At 42.5% G+C, this 19,001-nt stretch overlaps 1 protein-coding gene across 5 annotated transcripts in view; it reads right to left on the reverse strand.

The window, feature by feature from the left end:
* Snx1 (sorting nexin 1) overlaps window positions 1-18,932 on the reverse strand; it is a 36,778-nt gene extending 17,846 nt beyond the window's left edge. For 2 of the 5 annotated variants that reach the window (XM_048424027.3, XM_048424026.3), the window contains exons 1-4: window positions 17,127-17,387; window positions 4,656-4,767; window positions 1,407-1,534; window positions 859-925 (exon numbers count right to left, since the gene is read on the reverse strand). In XM_048424027.3, coding sequence (XP_048279984.1) covers window positions 859-925; window positions 1,407-1,534; window positions 4,656-4,767; window positions 17,127-17,285 — 466 coding nt within the window. In that variant the 5' untranslated portion in view covers window positions 17,286-17,387. Of the gene's footprint in view, window positions 1-858; window positions 926-1,406; window positions 1,535-4,655; window positions 4,768-17,126; window positions 17,388-18,199; window positions 18,865-18,902 lie in introns of those variants that run through there. The other 3 variants (XM_048424028.3, XM_048424029.3, XM_048424025.3) reach the window with 3 other exon arrangements.
* Window positions 18,933-19,001: the final 69 nt, after the last annotated feature.

A 19,001-nucleotide genomic window follows, 5' to 3' on the forward strand; every position in this document is an offset into this window, starting at 1 on the left:
ACCCAAAGCCCTGGTCCTACTTTTACCTATGCCACACTGTGCCTTAACAGAAACACTACTTTCTTTTTGGTCTTCTCTTCCCTCTTCAGGTAGGTGAAGGAACTGAACAAGATACCCATAAACACCCTGCTGGTGAAGCTGGCAGTTGTGAGTCACCAACTTTAGGCACTGGGTCCTCTACAAAAGTACTCTTAACTGGGTGCTCTTAAGTATTGAGCCGTCTCTCCAGCCCCTGCTTGAGGTTTCTTATTTATTATTATTAATTAATTTTGTGTTTATAGGTATGAGTGTGGGCATGGTCACACCATGATACACATGTGGAGGTCAGAAACAACTCTCAGAGTGTGTTCTCTCCTACATGTACGCCCTGGGGAATCAAACTCAGGTGCCAGACTTGGCTGCAGGTGACCTTCGTCATCTTCTGGACCTGTTTTAATTGTGTGTTTTTTTTTTAAGGTTTATTTACTTATGAATGTGAGTGCTCTGTCTTCACACACACCAGAAACCAAAGGAAGAAATCTATCTGGTTCCATTACAGATGGTTGTGAGTCACCATGTGGTTGCTGAAAATTAAACTCAGGACCTCTGGAAGAGCAGTCAAGTGCTCATAATGTTGAGCCATCTCTCCAGCCACGTCCCCCCGTCTGAGTTTTTAAAAATTATAACTATATTTTATGTCTCTGTTTTTTTCTTCCTAAAGATAAGGAAAAAAATCCCAAGAAATGTGATCAAAAAGCTTAGTTCCAGGAAAGACACTGATGAAACACTTCATTTTTGCTGGTTTAGCTCTGGGGAGAGCCACTCCCAAACTAGCTCGTTAGGACCCCTTATAGCATCACAAGAGTCCAAGGACCTTACCGATCTTCTCAGGATCAGTAATACCGACTGTCAGATCAAACTGGTCCTCCTGCTCTTCTTCCTCTAGCTTTTAAAGAAAAATGGAGAGAGTTGACATAAAGAAGGCTAGACATTACACAGCATTCAACACCTGCCAATATAACAAAGTCAAGATGTACTTTTCAGTGTTCAATTCTGTTCATTTCCAGGAGCTCCAGTGAACCAATACTCACAGTTTAAGATGTGAACCAGTTCACAGGTCACTTTCACATCGATTCCTTAAAATCTTACTTTCATGATAATAATTATAGGATTTTGGCAGACTTGGCCTTTTTTGGGCAAAGAGGAAATAGAGCAAGGCTTATGGGAGCTTCTGACAGTAAATAGCACCAGTGACCAGCAAAGCCTTTGTGCTGTCTAAGAAAGAGTTCCTGTTTGGATTCTGGCTGTGCATGGAGGTCGTCAGGAGCTGTAAATCTTTACTCAGGTTCAAATCCAAATGAACTCCAGACTGGCAGCACACAGTCCTAAAGACACAAAAGCAAGATGACCAACAGTGCTAGTCTCACCTCCTCGTAGCTTGGCTGCGGTTTCGGAGAATTTGTGGCTCCTTGCAGAGAATGAGAACTAAGGGTTTTGGCTAGCATCATTTTCTGGTTATTCTGTGTACTGTCCAGGGAGAGCTCCACTGTGGCATCTGGGAACAGTTGATATTTTAAAATGAGTGTCAATAATGGGTTTTCCACAAGAAAAATGGCGAGCACCAACACAACAAAAACAAGAGCCACGGAATTTTGACACGACTCAAAGGAGACAACACTGAGGGACTGTTATCATCACGGGTTTGGTAGAGTAAGCTCTCCCTCTTCTGCCCAGACACAACTGTTTGGCTACCTTATGTCAAAGAAACAATGATCTAGCAAAACGACTCCACAGCCAAAATAAATGCTTAAATAATTTTATTCTTGGGAGTGGTCACTTAAAACCTTACCTGAGACTCATTTATTCTTGTTTTTAGTTGTTTGTACAAGACAGCACCTTTGGTTATCTGCTTTATAAACAGCATGACAGAACCGGCAATCACACATCAGAGGAAGCCTCAGGAAAAGTATCAACTAGAAAATACACAGTAACACTTGGGGAAGGGTGGTTTGGTACACATGAGTTACACTGACAGTTCAAGAACTAGTCACAGCCTGCACTGGTGACCCATGCCTTTAATCCCAGCACTTGGCAGGCAGAGGCAGGAGAATCTCTGTGAGTTCAAGGCCAGCCTTAACCACGGAGCAAGCTCCAGGACACTCAGGGCTGCACAGAGAAACCCTGTCATGAAAAACCAAACCAAAACACCAAAACAAAACAAAAATAAACAAAAAGAACTCCTCACAAGACAGTTTAGCTATATCCCAACAGATTAAGCTATAGTTTGTAAATGCCGTTAGAATAGGGAGGGGCGTAGCAGTCCCTCAAAACATTTCTGATCAGAACAGTTTTCAGAATGAAGATCTGAATATGTATATATATATATATATTTCTGATTTTTTGAGACAAGGTTTCTCTGTAGTTTTGGAGCCTGTCCTGGAACTCTCTCTGTAGACCAGGCTGGTCTTGAACTCACAGAGACCCACCTGCCTCTGCCTCCCGAGTGCTGGGATTAAAAGCATGCACCACCAGATCTGCTCTGTAAGAGCAGAAGATTTGCTCTTTAAGAGCCGCCTCTCTGAAAATGCAGGTGAGCAGAACAACTCGTTCTCTAAGTGTTCTGGAGAAATGACTTCTAAAATAGCATTCTGTACCATTTTTAGAAATTAAAATTTCTTATGCAAATGCACTTCCAATGTGGAGCAACGAAGCTAGAAGTTCTAACCCCAACCAGTTCATTGCTTTTCTTTTTAGTAAAGAAAAACATAAATATCCACTTGTGGGTCTGACTGTTACATGTTCAGTTTAGTTTTGGTGACTACAGGGAAAGCTGCTTCCTTTTCTTTCTAGACTTGAAAGGGGAGCTAGGCAGAACCATAGGAGTTTAGATTACTGTGCTGACAACTGAAAGTGAGTCATTTCTGCAAAAGATCCTGCCATGGGGACATAAAAGAGGAAGCAGCACACACAGAACGAGTGAGTGTGTTAGGTTGTGAGGTCTTTGGAACAAGCAGCCAGCTCAAGCTTGTATTGGAGGGAGGTTCACGAGATCCAACACAACAGATGAAGTTAGTAAGTGAAGCGTGTACTGTTCACTGAAAACCTTTGGGTGAAACTGAGTGTAATAGGTTGTACCTGTGACCCCAGCACTCCAGCCAGGCCTAGAGCACAGACCTAAAATCTAGCTACTCATGAGACTGAGGCAGGAGGATTGATAATTCAAGGTCCACCTGAGCAATTTGGCGAGCCCTTTTCTCAACCAAACAAGCAAACAAAAACTGATTGGTGTCCTGTCTAGCTTTTATGCTGACTTGACAGGAGCAAGAGTCATCCAAGGGAAGGGAGCCTCAGTTGAATAATGTTTTTGTAAGATTGGGGTGTAGACACCCTGTAGGGTATCTTAATTAGTATTTGATGTGGGCCCAATCCATTGTGGATGGGGTCATCCCTGGGCTGGTCCTAGGTTCTGTAAGAAAGCAGGCTGAGCAAGCTATGAGAAGAAAGGCAGTGAGCAGCACTCTTCACGGCCTCTGCATCAGCCCCTGCCTCCAGGTTCTGCCCTCTGTGATTATGGACTGTGGGTGGAAGTGTCATCAAAATAAATCTTTCCCTTCCCAGTTGATTTTGGTTGTGCTGTTTCACCATAGCAATAGAAACCCTAACTAAGATAGCTGGGGACCTAATTCAGCAAAAGGACACTTGCCTAATGTATGTGAGGACCTAGGATCAATTCCCAGTACCATGAAAGAAAAAGTTCCTAAGAAGTTGAAGTAGGAAAACAGAATGGTAAGGAGTTTGAGGCCATCTTGAGCTACATAAAAGGATGCTGTATCATATGGGCACAATGTAATCTAAGCTTCATGCTTATAACCTCAGACTTGGGATGCTGAGGCAGAAGGAGTGTTGTGAGTTTGAAGCTAGCTTGGGTCACAGAGTGATGAGGGAAAGGGAGAAGAAAGAGAAAAGGGAGAGAGATCTTTTTTTAATTTGTTTTTTGATTTTTCAAGACAGGATTTTTCTGTAGCTTTGGAGCCTGTCCTGGAACTTGCTCTGTAGACCAGGCTGGACTTGAACTCAAAGAGACCCGCCTGCCTCTGCCTCCCAAGTGCTGAGATTAAAGGCATGTGCCACTACTGCCCAGCTGATACAGTATTTCTATAATTCCCCTGACCACATTTCTAACATTTAATAATTTAGCTCATGTTCTTTCTTTTCTTTTTTTTTGGTTTGTCAAGACAGGGTTTCTCTGTGTAACAGTCCTGGCTATTATGGAACTTGCTCTGTAGACTAGGCTGGCCTTGAACTCACTGAGAACCACCTATCTCTGCCTCCCAAGTGCTCTGTAGACTAGGCTGGCCTTGAACTCACTGAGAACCACCTATCTCTGCCTCCCAAGTGCTGACATTAAATGTGCACTACCACTGCCTGACTTTTTTTTTTTTTAAAGGATTTGTTTTGTTTGTTTAGGAATTTTGTTGTAGTTTTTTAGATGACCTCGGACTCCTGATCTTCCTGCCTTCAGTTTCCAAGAGCTGGGATCACAGACATAGACCTCCATTGTACTGGGCTGGGCTGAAGCTTTTCAACTTATGCATATGTATGGTGGTTTTGACTTTAATAATTCATAATTTAATAAAGGTGACTAGAAGGTACTTAAACTCTGAGTCTCTACTTGCCTGCAAAGAGATCCTGTGGCTCTTGATCTTGTTCCTCATGGATCCCATTTTCTTTGGAACCATTTTTGATAGGAAAAAGGGATGTGGTTTTCTTTGGAGACTGGGGCTGACTCTGAAAACAAAGAGATACTCTGAATAAGATAGAACCATTAAAAACCAACTCAGCCTACCTAGAAAGTGACTGTAGTGTCCCTCTGCTCCTACAGGTGTTTAGAAGAAGACAGGCTGGCTAGTTAGCCAGTTCAGTAAGCGGCAAATCATTGCTAGAGTTGAGACTGCCGCTGCTCAGGTGGCCTCAGGGCTAAGATCACACGGTTTAGGATTAATTTTTATAACTGTAATCTTGCTGGAATATGATACCCAAGCCACAAGATACACACATAGATATGGATATACACAGATAATTTTTAAAATCTGCCCCAATGCATTTCTGTTTCTCAGCTAATGACCTTTATTATTTCAAATGCTGACAGGGTATATTCTAGTGACAAGCACACCACATTGGAATTTCGAATTCAAGCTCTGGTTCTAGGCTTCCTTTGAGGTATTGGCTAAATTGTTAACTGAAGCTTAGACATTCCTGACCCACCTGACAGACATAGGAAGACATAACACTTTCTATCTAACGCTGCTAAGAAATACAGTTCAGGTTTTGTTGTTGTTGTTGTTTAAATCGAACTCACATGAACAGAAATTTTAGCCATATTCCATGGTAGGCTGAAAAATAAAACCAGTAATGCGTGGCCTAATGGTCACACAGTGAAAACACAGTTGGTCCTTGGCCTTTATTAAAAGCTCAGTGCAGAGTCACAAACAAGGGTAGGGAGGATCCCCGGGCCGGTACCAGCACGAACAAAGACAGATTGTACAGCACACAAGCACACAGCTTGTGGTACTGCAGGGCTTTGAAGTCAGGCCCTAAGGTCAAGTCAGTTAAAAGACCTGACGAAAGGAACTTTCCCTAAAGCATTCCCTTAACGAATCTGAGGGAGTCTGTCCTTTGGACAGGCCTTTTTTTGACCCACAGAACAAAGTAAAATGACAGCTCTTTTGGGATACTCCCTGAGTTTGTCATGCAAACAGCTTCCTCTTCATATTGGGCATTTCCCTTTCCAGAACAGATAATTTTAGTTGCATTTGATTTGTATTAGCAAATAATGCTTTCACGGGGGCTGCTCTTTGTTAATGAGGTTCAGCGGTAGATTCTCAGATAGTATTCTCATCTGTCAGAGACAGTGGTCCCTTCTCTAGCTGCTCCCAAATCTAGCGAACAAAACTGAATTACTTCTGAGAAGACAAAGAAAATGAAAACAAAATTAGCACTTCCTGCCTCAAACACCGCTTGGCCACCCTCCCTATACAACCACTTCCTTTCTACACTTTCACTCCCTATAATCTCAGAAGCCACCTGATTCCACTTCTTTCCCATGGGACCAGCCTCTTCAGATAGAAAACCTGGAGAGCCGGGGCAGTGGTGCACACCTTTAATCCCAGTACTCAGGAGGCAGAGGCAGGCAGATCTCTATGAGTTTGAGGCCAGCCTGTCTGGTCTACAGAGCTAGTTCCAAAAGCTACAGCGGAACCCTGTATTGAAAAACCAAAAGAAAAGAAAAAAAATGTTTTTTTGCATGTTTTAAGAAAGCTAGTTTTGAACAAGTAAAATTCCAATATAAACTCATTTTTGGAGAATGAAGAGACACACACAGTACACTGAATGCAGAGCCAAGTCTAATGCTTTATAAAGCATACTTGTAAGACTTTTTAGTAAACAGTCATGATAACGCAGGGCAGCAGGTTCAAGCCCACACTGAACTACTCAGAGCCTGCTTTCAAAAACACTCTAGCTCCTTGGTAATAAGTTACAGCTACCTATCAGTTTGAAAGAGGAAGCATTTCTAGGCAGCCAATGAAAATAGCGTCTTGTAGTAGATAGAGTCAAGAAACTATCCTGCCTATCTCCCCTTGTCCTTGTTACATGAAAGCAGCATTCTCTTTTGTCGAAAGCAGCATTCTCTTTTGTCAGCAGACAGGGTTCCTAGCTCAGATATCCACACCCGCTGACTCCTGGCTGTTAATTATAGCAGGTGGCTCCACTGATAAGCATGTCCGAAAGCTTCTGCTTGTTGCAGTAGGAGCACAGTGGGCTAATGCTATCTAAGAGCTGTGCTAGAAAGACTGCAGGAAGAGCGCACGTTTGTTAAGACCAAATGGGTAATCTCTAACAATTATCCACCTCAAACTCTTAGGCACAGGCCATCAGTGTGACTTTCTTTTCTTCATAAACTTTAATTTTCAGTGAGTAAACTTTATTCTTTCCGTTTCTCTCTTTTTTTAAACTTTTATATACATTTGTGTTTGAGGGAGTTGGATCCACTGGAACTAGAGTTACAGGCAGTTGTGAGCTGCCTTGTGGGTGCTGGGAAGTGAACCCAGGTCCTCTGGAAAAGCAGCCAGTGCTCTTAACTGCGCAGCCATCTCTCCAGTCCCAAGTGTGATTTTCTTAGTACAGGAAGGCAGGTGTGGCTCCTCGGAGCTGACACCACCAGTCTGCACTGAAACCACTGTTGGGATTCTGGGCAACTTCCCTTGGGGTTAGCAGTTGTGATTCTTCCCCTTGTTGCCTAACTGCTCTTTGCTTCACATAGGACAAAAATTATATTTAAGAGACTGCAATAGGGTCTGTCAAAACTCTCAGCTGGGGCTGGAAAGAGGCTCAGCAGGTAAAGGTGCTGCCACTAAGCCGACGACAAGAGTTCAATCCCTGAGACTTACATGGTGGAAGGAAACATTTGATTCCTGAAAGTTGTCCTCTGACCTCCATATGTTGGCAGTGGTATGAATACACGTGTACACACACACACACACACACACACAAATAAATATTATAAGTAACAGCATTAAAAAAACATAACTGTACTTACAGGCCCACTCTAAATTAAATGTTATGGTAACATGGCTTTTGGAGTGGTTAGAGTACTTATTTTTAACATTTGTTTATTTACTGTTTTTTTTGAGGCAGGGTTTCTCTGTGTAACAGCCCTGACTGTCCTGGAATTCACTTTGTGGATCAGACTGGCCTCAAACTCACAGAGATCCTCCTGTCTCTGCCTCCTGAGATTAAAGACATGCACTCTCACTCCCAGCTGAGTATTTCTTAAAGAGAAAACGAGTATAATTGAGTAACGCTAAAGAGTTAAGGAAATCGCAACCACGCTGCTTTAATAAGGCAAACGAAGGGAAGAGTCAGTCCCAGAAGCCACACCCACACGGTAGGTAGAAGAGTCTTTACGCGCAACTCTAGAAGTCCCTGGCATGAAATACTGCCCCCTTTACCACCTCTACTAAGGAGAAATAAATGCGGTGGTATCAGTACATTAACTGCTTGCTAGTAGTAAACTATCACAAATCCAACAGTGTAAACGGTGCAATCTCATCATTCTTTAGTCCTACCAAAGTCCACACATCATACGTCAGGCAAAAATCAAGATGTCAGTGGGGCTGCTTCCCTTTCTGAAGGTGTTAGGAGACAATTTTAGAAGGTAATTCCTTCCACTCCATCAGCCAAAATAAATAAATAAATAAATAAATAAAAATAAAAAAAAATAGAAGGTAAATATCTGTAGATGACTCTTCTCCCAGAATCATGTTCAACAGTTTAATATTTGTACTTGGGAAAATGAACATTCTGCATCAGTTGGATTCTGTGTGCATCTTCCTCTACAAACTGGGTAAATAAATGGTTAATTTAAATATTTCACAGTATTACCTTCTCTCATAGCTTTGGCAACCCCCCCCCCCATACACCTTGAACCTCATGAGCCACAGAATTCAAGGGTTGGTCTCTGAATTTAGAGAGGAAAATTACAATTTCATTTTCCCTTACCTCTGGCCAAAAAGCACCCTTTTCTTTGATCATAAAGGAAGGCATATTGTAACAACAGTACTGAGACAATAACTAATAGACATTAGGTGTTTATGCTGTTTTGAACTGCTAGAAATAGAACTCAGAATCTTACCTGTGCTGGGCAAGCACGTCACCAGTGAATTACAACCCAATAGTAGGTATCTCTGATGTAACCGCTACAAATACCGAAGTATCATTTGTGCTCATCTTTATTTAAAAATTGTGATAGTTATATATATTTCTAGATTTTATTATTTAAATTATCAAAAAGGATATGCTTGCTTTTAATCCTAGCACTCGGGAGGGAGGCATAGGCACTTGGATCTCTCTTAGTTCAAGGCCAGCCTGGTCTACAAGAGCTAGTTTCAGAACAGGCTCCAAAGCTACAGAGAAACCCTGTCTCGAAAAACAAACAAACAAACAAACAAACCCTGTCTCCACACTCCCATCACTTGAAAAAGGATAGTCTAAGCTAGGTTTCATGCTTACACACTCAGCATTTGAGGTGCTGAGGCAGGAGGACTGCCTTGAGTTAAAGACCAGTGTGAGCTGTAGAGTGAGATCCTGTTTCAAAAACAAAGCAGTGCATGCTACTAATACAAGTAGTTTCCTTTGTAAGCTTACATATTTTATTTTATGTATTAAAATATTTTGTTTTGAGAGCAGGTCTATACAATGAGTCCATACCACACAAAAAAGTGAAGGACTTCTGAGGTAGAGGGAAGATCAAATAAAAGGGAAAGGTATTCTGGAGGGGTAGAGAAAAGGAGCCCAAAGCTGACCATTTTGCTATTCAAGGAAGAGCACCAACAAGGCCATTGGCCATCTCGGAGTAAAAAGGCACACTGTCTGTTGTCAGCTCAACAGAGCTCAAGACATGGTTCCACTCCTGCTCTCCTTTTCCTCACTTTTGGGTGGGGAAAACTCTAAGAGGACAGAACACTAAAGAGTGGATTAGCTCTGTCATGGAAAAGGCAAACCCAGATCAATCTGTCCTGAAGCCAGTGAAGATGTCCAGCTGGTCGACTGACTCAGCACAGCCTGAGGCAGAAAACAGTTGAGCAACAGGATTTTTCTGGAGATGAGGTGCTTGTGGCTACTCTCTGCAGCAACTGCGTGAAAGCGCTGGGAGGTTCTGAGGACCAAGCTCTGAGGGAAATTACAGAGTTCTTCTTTTTTCCTTTCTCCACTCCCAACCCTACCAACTGCCAATGGCAGAGTCATTAGAGCCAGCCTGACACCAAGTAAAGAGACAGGCAAGCTATTTCAGAAACCAGAAGTCTGGCGGCAATTTTAGAAAAATTTAGGTTGGGTTCTCCCCCCACCTCCCTCCACCCCCAAGTAGGGTTTCTTTGTGGAGCCCTGGTTGTCCTGGAATTCACTCTGTAGACCAGGCTGGCCTTGAACTCAGAGATCTGTCTGCTTCTGCATCCCCAATGCTGGGATTTAAGGCTCGTGCCACCACCTCCCAGCATAGGTTGGGTTCTTGTTAGTTATTTTGAGAAATCGTCTCTCTTCCCCCTCGAGTACTTTCTACTTCCTCTACAATGTTGAAAATTAGGTAAACTGCCAGAACAATCTAAGAACATATACTTTTTTTTTTTTTCCAAGACAGGGTTTCTCTGTGTAGCCCTGGTTGTCCTGACTCTGTAGATCAGGCTGGCCTCAAGATCTGCCTGCCTTTGCCTCCCAAGTGTTGGGACTAAAGACACGGGCCACCACGCCTGACCTTCAACTTCTGAACTTCAAACCAGATCTAACCATATAGTTTGAAGCAATGTGTCTGTACAAGATTCTACACACTAATAGAAACTTTTCTTTTGGTTTCTGAGACAGGGTCTTGCACAGTACTGCTGGCCTTAAAGATTTTTTTCCTCCTATCTCAAACCCCTGAGTACGTGTGCCAGCACATCCACCTTTAAAGAAACTTACCTATAACTATTACTATTAAGAGTTCCATTTGACTAAACTGTTAACAAAACAAAACAATACACCTTTGTTTAAAAGTACTCATTGCAGGGTGCGGTGCTAGCCTTTATCTCAGCCTTAGCGGGGCAGCCATGTGGACCTCTGTGAGTTAGAAGCTAGCCTGGTTTACATAGCAGTGGCAGGGTCAGGATCCTGCCTAAAAAATACAAGGATTCACAATCAGAAATCTTGTTAAAACTAGCAAAGAGGGGTGGGGGTACGGCTCAGTGAGTAAAAGCACTAGTCACACAAATCTCACAAACCCAAGTCTGATCCCCTGAACCCACATGGTGCAAGAAGGAAATTAACTTAGAAAGCTGCCATCTGACTCCCCCATTTCAACCATTTTAAAGAAAGGCCAGAGTAGGGTTTGTGTCAAGAAATCTACTGAAGAGCTGAAGAGGTGACTCAGTTAGTAAAGTGTCTATCACTGAAACACGAAAACCAGGTTCAATTGCCAGCACTCATGTAAAAGTCAGGCATGTCATGAACCTCCCACCACACACATACATGCACACTCACTGAGACATATATACACACAGAAAGTAACTCCTTTAAAAATAAAAGAAGTTTACTGAAGGGACTAGGGAGATAAGTTAGTCAGTAACTTACTGTAGTTACAGTAGGTAGTAACAACGGAGATAAGTTAGTTAGTTACTACCAGGTAAGCATAGTCCTATGCCCAGTCCCCCCAAAAGCTGGGCATGGCGGCACGATGGTATTCCCAGTGCTATGCAGGTGAAGGCAGGTAGATCCCTAGGATCACTAGTCTAACCAGCAAATCCCATGTCCCAGTGAGAAACTGTTGTTTTTTTTTTTTTAAGATTTGTTTACTTTTTATGTATATTGGGATTTTGCCTGCATGTGTGTCTGTGTGAGGGTGCCAGATCCCCTGGAACCGGAGTTACAGACAGTTATGAAGTGCCAAGTAGGTGCTGGAAATTGAACTGGGGTCCTTCAGAAGAGCAGCCAGTGCTTTTAATTGTTGAACCATCTCTCCAGCCATGAGAAACTGTTTCAAAATACAAGACGATGACTCCTGAGGATCAATGCATGATGATGACCTCTGGCCTCACACACAACACACATGTACATGCATACACATGCATCCCTCCACCACATGAACTCACTCATATATACTCAAAATTTATTGAATTTTATTGAAGACAGGCTAAACCTTTGGGAACAACCATTATGCATGTTTCATAGAATATAGAATTAAAACACTGACCAAGTAAATCATCGCTCTTCTCATTTTTTAAAAAATAAAATTATCAAATTCTGTCCAGACAGAATGAAGTTATTCTACATACACTCAAGGTTGAAAAAGAGATGAGATGGGATTGTTAAATGGTATAAGTACAGAGGTTCTTTAAAAAAAATTAAAAATAGAGTCATCATATGATCTAGCAACCCCACTACTAGGAATAGATCTAAAGGAACTAAAAGAGGAGCTTTATATTTGCACACTCTTGCTCAGAAGTACATTTCATGATAGCCCAAATATAAAAGCAAGCCAGCGTCTAATGGCATACGAATGAGTGGAAAGAAAAGATATACAATGAAATATTATTTTCCCTTAAGATGAAGTCCTGATATAGGCCACAGCACGGGTAAACCTTGAGGATATTCTACTTAGCAAAATGAGCCTGCACAAAAAGACACATACTGTTGAGCACAGTGGTGCGCGCCTGTAATCCCAGAACACAGAGGTCACAGCAGGCAGATGTGAGTGAGGACACCCTGGCTGTCATAGACCCTGTCCCCAAAACCAAACAAACTTCTAGGATTATACTCATATGAAGTATCCACAACAGTCAGAGGTCAAGGTCATCCTCAACTACAAGAGGTCAGTCTGGGCTACTACATGGGACCCTTCTCAAAAATAAAAAAAGTAGCCACTAAGTTCATAAAAACTGTGCACGTCACAGTAACGCATGCCTGTAGTCCCAGTTACTGGAGAGGCTGAAGCACAGGATCAGCCTGGTCAGATGAGCCTACCGGTCTGAACTAGCCCGAGTAGTACGGTGAGACCCTGGCTCAACCAGAGACAGCCTTACATAGTTAGAATGATGCTCATAGAAACAAGACGAGAAAAGAAAGGAGAGTGGGTATTGTTGGATGGCTACGGATTTGCCCAATGAAAACATGAAGATTTGTTTGGCAGCTAAGTGAATATACTTAAACCAAATTAAAAATATGATAAACTGCCAGGTGGTGGTGGCACATGCCTTTAATCCCAGCACTTGGAAGAGACAGGAGGATCTCTGTGAGTTCAAGGCTAGCCTGGTTAATAGAGCAATTTCTAGGACAGGCTCCAAGGCTACAGTGAAGCCCTGTCTTGAAAAACAAAAAAAAAAAAAAAAAAAAGATAAACTTCATTAGTTTTTACTACAATCTTTGTTAAACATATATCCACACCCTAGAATACATGTACTAATCACAAATTTAGGGCTGGATTCTAAGAAGTCCATGTCCTTTCCTGTTTAAACGTTAATTCTGTCAACCAGAAGACACTACTATACAAGAGGTTTTTTTTAATTAAAAATTAAGGGGCTGGAGAAATGGCTCAGTGGTTAAAAGCACCGACTTCTCTTCCAGAGGACCTGGGTTCAATTCCCAGCACCGACATGGCAGCTCACAGCTGTCTGAAAATCCAGTTCCAGGGGACCTGACACCTTCACACCAATGCACATAAAATAAAAGATAAATAAATCATAAAATTTTAAAAAAAATTAAATGACATTAATTTGTGTGTATCACACACAAACATGTATCACAACACAAAATGTGGAGGTGGCCAGAGGACAACTTTTAGGAGTCAGTTCTCTCCTAGGTGCCAAGGATCAAACTCAGGTTGTCAGGGCTGCCAGCAAGCACCTTTATCTCGCTGGTCTACTATCCAAGACTTTTAAACACCAATAAAGGTAAATTATATTCTCTCGTTAATCTTAAATACCAGAAATCTTAATGTTTTTGTTTTAAGATAGGGTCTGCTCTGTAGCATAGTCTGGCCTTGACTTTGTGACCTTCTAGCCTTAGCCTCCCAAGATCTGGGACTAAGGCATGTAGCATTTTCACACAGTTCTGTAAGTAATATTAGACTATATTTTTCTCATACCTTTCTCTAATTGAAAGGGTTTAGTTCACAAATGAGAACAAAGAGGAAAAAAATTCCTAGTTTGGCTTGACATATCACAAAATAAGACAGTTGCCAGCTTTGGCCAAAATTGGAGGCAGTGATTTCATATCTCTTTATTTTCTTCCTTCCTCTCAGCATAAGAAAAACCATCATAGTTCTTCCGTTTATGCTCGGAGGAATCTACTGTGGCCCTGACGTGCTGCTGAGGACACAAGCAGGTAGGACTTGGGAGGACAAAGGGGTCTGGTTCCGTGGAACCTTTACTTACGGTGTGCAGTGAGTCATGTGAGGCTTTGTAAAAACCTGTGTGTACTTTACATCTTTTGAATACAATGTCAAGAACTTAGAAATGCCAACAGCTCTAATTCAGTCCTTTGCTTTACTGAGCTAGAAACCCTATTCTAGAAGAAAACTTCAACTAAATAATTATTCTGATTCAATTTCACATCAAAGATTTGGATATAATTTCAGGCTTTTAATTAAAGACTTTAGATTTGTTCCCATGATTCTTTTGATTTCAGGCTTTCCTACTCAAATGAATGGCTTATATATATATTGAGATGTACCTCGTGGACCTATCTTTTGATTAAAACTCCCATTTTTATTACTGTAGTGACATGACTTCTTGGCTGTAACCGAGAGCAGATGGGATGGTTAGCAACTACAGCTGTCCAGAATGAGTTTTAACTGCTACATCCTCAGCTTCCCAATTATTTAATGCCTATTCTTTGCCTCTAAAATGTTAACAAGTAACAATAGGGAGATTAACTTGGGCTGGGGGCTGGGGAATGTAACTCGATGGTAGAATGCTTAAGTAGAATGCTTGAGACCCCAGGTTCAAGCAAGCCTCCTCTCTTCTCTCTCTCTCTCTCTCTCTCTCTCTCTCTCTCTCTCTCTCTCTCTCTCTCTCTCACACACACACACACACACACACACACAGATTAACTTAAAACACTAGGAAGCAACTGAAGTCGTCAAGGGCCTATGCTGATGACTTTTAACTGATCAAATCAATCTTATTAGTTAGCTTTGATTCAGATAAACTGTTAACCATTTTAAGATTAACTTTTCTAATTTATTATTAGTTTTGTGGGCATTTTGATTCAGAAATGGTCATCGACTAATACAGCCCAAGTTCTCTAAAACAGTTAAGGTTCTTAAATATTTATTGTGTGGAAACAATTGTTTCGGGTACTTCACATCCTAACGTAACTTCCATAACACTACTAGTAACTACAGCACCTTCCTGTTGACACGTGCATGAGTGTGTGTGTATGTGTGATTCTACTACATCCTTCTTACCCTGTCCATTCCTCAGGATGCTCAGGCTCCTATTTATTTATTTAGTCTCCTGAGACAATGTCCCATAAAGTACAAGGTGACCTCTTGGTCTTCCTGCCTCAGTCTCCCAAGTGTTGTGATTTCACCATACCCAGACAGTTACGTTTCCTTTTTGTTAGGAATTGAAGAAATGTAGTTTACAGCACACTTTGTCCAAAGTTAAGCTAGCAACACTGAGCTTGGTGGAGCATGCCTATCATACCATTCAGAGTTGGAGGCAGATTTGATTGGGAGTTCACGAACAGCCTTGACTGCATAAGAACTTGCCTCAAATAACAACAAATGAAAACCAAAGTTAAAACAGTAAGAAGTACAGCCTAGATTAATGTCAGACTTCAAAGCCTTTTTATCTTCTCCATACCCAGGCTGACCTTGAATTTGTGACAGAGGCCCCTGCATTAACTCCAGAGTAGCTGAGATTATAGGCTTGTGTCAATAGGTCCAACTTAATTTCCTTATGTTTCAGTGTTTTTTCTTAACTATAACTGTGCAGAAGTGCTGTGATGTCTACATCCTTTGGCTCACAACTAAAGCATTTATTAAAATATAATTTATAATAAATGGCTGCTTAATAAAATAGTTTAGTGAAGCCTTAGTTTCCTGAAGATTAGTATTCTGGGTCAAATCTAAAGATAATGAGGACACAGTTCAGTGGTAGAATGTTTGTCTAGCATTTGAAAGACTTAGGTTTGACCCCAGCACCTGCTTTCGGTGGTAGAGCAAAGTCAATCTGACCTTCTTTCATTTTTTTGCGGGGGAGACAAGAGATTTCTAGTCTTAAGAAAAAGAGGTATTACACCTCTATCAACCACCTGGATGAGCTTAACGAAACCAGTCTCCTGAACTTCACTTGAGAGCTCTAGAAAACTCCAGAAAATAGCTGCTTAGCGCCTATTTCAGTTTCAGCCCAGTAGTTGTTCTCCAAGATTCATGAGAGATTAACTATGTAACGATACTGAAAACAGAAACAAAGACTACATTAGCAGCAAGTTATTCTTTTTCAGAGTAACAGACATCATTAGACAGTTTGCTGTTATATTAGCACCAGAAAGCACTTTATGACTTGGGATTAAGACCCTCAATTTCTCAACACAGTAAAATTCTAACTATGGTCATGGAAGAAATGCCTCCAAAATTTAAACTTTTTTCTGATACAAGGAGCACCTCAAAGTTTTCAGATACAGGCTGTATACAGAATTTAAAGTTGTTTAACTCAGTCAGATACTGAGAAACAAAAGCAAAACAGAATGATAAATGCATAGACTCAGTACTGAAGACGTTTATAAGCTGGAACTAACTGTACCAAGTGGTATGAGTCAGTGTTCTCATAAAATAGCCCAAAACATCTCTCTCTCGATACTGTTAACTCATGACATTCCACATAGAAAGATTAGGGAGTTTTGTTTGTTTTGCCAGCAGCTAGCTCCCATTTATTATGAGAGACGTCTCCCCCTTCACATGCACAGATCTGTTTCCAAGCACTTTAACGCATCCTTTTTACCAGAAACAAAGATTTCTGGTCCGCGTAGAGGAATTTATCTGGCAGCCTCAACCGGCATTTGGCCTGATTCTTCGATTCTTCGAGAGATCAAAGGAGTCACAACCTAACTTTCCTAAACTAGGATCCAGAACAGGCTTTTGGTAATGACCAGGAAGTGCTGGGTACAAGAGAATCAGTGGGCGGGTCATGATCCTAGACTACCCTACATCAGGTTTCCACTTTCGGAACAGTAAGGCCGGGGAACTAATGGTCTGCACCCCCATTCTCTTGTCTGTCATATTAAGTCAGTCTGCCCAGAGCAAAACCAGCAGAGCTGCCTGGTGGATCCATGAAGGAATCACATCACGGGGCCAGGGGACGGCCTAGGTTGCTCTTGACTATTAAGGATCCACCGGGAAGTCACCACACCCCTCATACTCTCTTCCCGCCCCTGCATGGACAGCCCGGCTCTAGGGTCCGTTTCTCTTTTAGGGCCCTGGAGTCCTGACCGCTGACACCGGACGAGGACTGCCCACCAGGCCCACCATCCTCAGAGCCCTCGAACCCTTGATGAGCTTTGCTACTCTTTTGAGGGGAGCTTTCCTGTTTGCTGCCCCAAGGGGGGGGGGGACTCACAGCTGCTGCAGCGCCAGTGAAAATATCCTCCCCCTCGGTGTCGCTGTCCCCAGCCTCGGGTTCTGACCCCCCGGCAGCCCCTTCGGACTCCGGATCCATGCCAGGGAAGGGCGGAGGGAGTCGCTCCGAAGCGCTACAGCCACCACCTCCCGACGCCATCTTCCTCCACCGGTGGCGGAAGCAGCAACAACAACTTTATAGATAGTGCCGCGAGCAAAGCGCTCCAGCTGTGAGAGGTGCGCGAGGGCCGTTACGGACCCCGAGGGACCAGAGGGGCGGGGCTTCTAGGGACAGGCACTTGGGGCGGGGCCTGTGCCGTTGCCCAGCCAATCCGAGCCCCGAACCTCAAGGCCGCACTCGGGCGGGCCTAAGCGACAGAGGAGGAGCTAGAGGCTGCCGGGTTCCTCCGGGCCTTTGTGCCCTGCGTAGCTGTATCTGTCACGCTTCTAAGGTTTTGTTGTAATAAAAAAGTCTATGACTAAAAAACGTTTGAAAGCCTCTGCATGCCACCTGCTCATTCCGAGCACAGCGCTCTCACAGAAATTCAATATTTTTAATTGAGGTCTGAAAAGACTGCGGGAAGTTTTGCTATTTTTAGGACATTAATTCATTCAATATATACTGAGCATTCACTGTGAGCTTGGCACCTTACTGTGCGTTTCAAATACAAATACAAAAGCTCCTGGGCTCACTAAGTGTTTACACTTTAATGCGGTAGGCAGTCTTGTAAATCAGCAATTTAAACACACTTAGTGTTAAGAGTGTGCAACAGTAAAAGAGGCTGATTCTTTTGGGAGAAGTCAGGCTTCAAACAAAGGGAAGAGCCTAGTGTATTAAACTCGTTTAGAAATTTGGGGTTATCTCTTCAATGACTATGAAGTGAAACGGAAGACATGTCAGAAGTAGAAGAGATGACAAGGACAATAGTTGGGACGGAACCAGAATTTCATGGGATCTAACCATAGGCTGGTGAGCCGAACCCAAGTAGAGTTTAAGGACAACGTAGTATGTTATCATGGATTAATTCTGCACGATAATTCTTTCTTTTCAAAGAGATGAAACTTGTCAAGTACCATCAATAAAGGTGACTTGCTTTTCTGGTTGAAACAAGGTCTCACTTCGACAGGCCTGAAGTACTGTAACCAAAGTTGGCCACAAACTTATGGCAATGCTCGTTACTCAGTCTCCCAAGTGCTGGAATTACAGGGGCAAGGGCACCATGCCCGGCAAAGTTGGTTGTCTTCAACTGCAAACTCCACTTTAGCGGTGGATTCCTTCACGGACCGTAAGCTGCTTGAGGGTTGGCAGAGTGCCTTAGTTTATAACCTTAATTCCTGCAAATTAAGTGTCTAATAAATATTTGAGGCTGGAAACACAATCAACCATGTAACCGGCACCCATCACAGCCACGAACACAAGAAAGTTTAAGGGATGCCTTTTCAAAATGATGAGCTCCATTATCATCACTACGCACAGTGAACATAGAGAAAGTCTCTCGCTGTAAGGTGGTTGGTAGAAACACTCCCCATGGAGGGAAGTTGAGCTGGACTAAATCTCTAGGAGACAAGAAAACGAAGTTTTCCCTGGCCCTTCGTCACGCCTAATTATCAACGCTTGGTCTCCCCAAATATTCCTTTCCGTCGCAAAGGAAATCCATTTCCGGCCTGATCAGGAAGTAAGATTTGATAGAAAAGAGTTTCCTCGGAGAAATAGCTGTGAAGAGTCTCCGTTCGAGGACTTCATCCAACAGTAGTAACCTTGATCTCCTTTTCCTACCTCCTCACGATTCATCTTTAGTTATTCCTAGGAGCTGAGTGGGACATTTGGTGACTCGTAACAGTCCGGTACATGATCTTCTGGATGAGACTACAAGTC

This window comes from Myodes glareolus, chromosome 4, assembly GCF_982192425.1.
Source record: "Myodes glareolus chromosome 4, mMyoGla1.1, whole genome shotgun sequence".
In the NCBI taxonomy this organism is placed as follows: Eukaryota; Metazoa; Chordata; class Mammalia; order Rodentia; family Cricetidae; genus Myodes; species Myodes glareolus.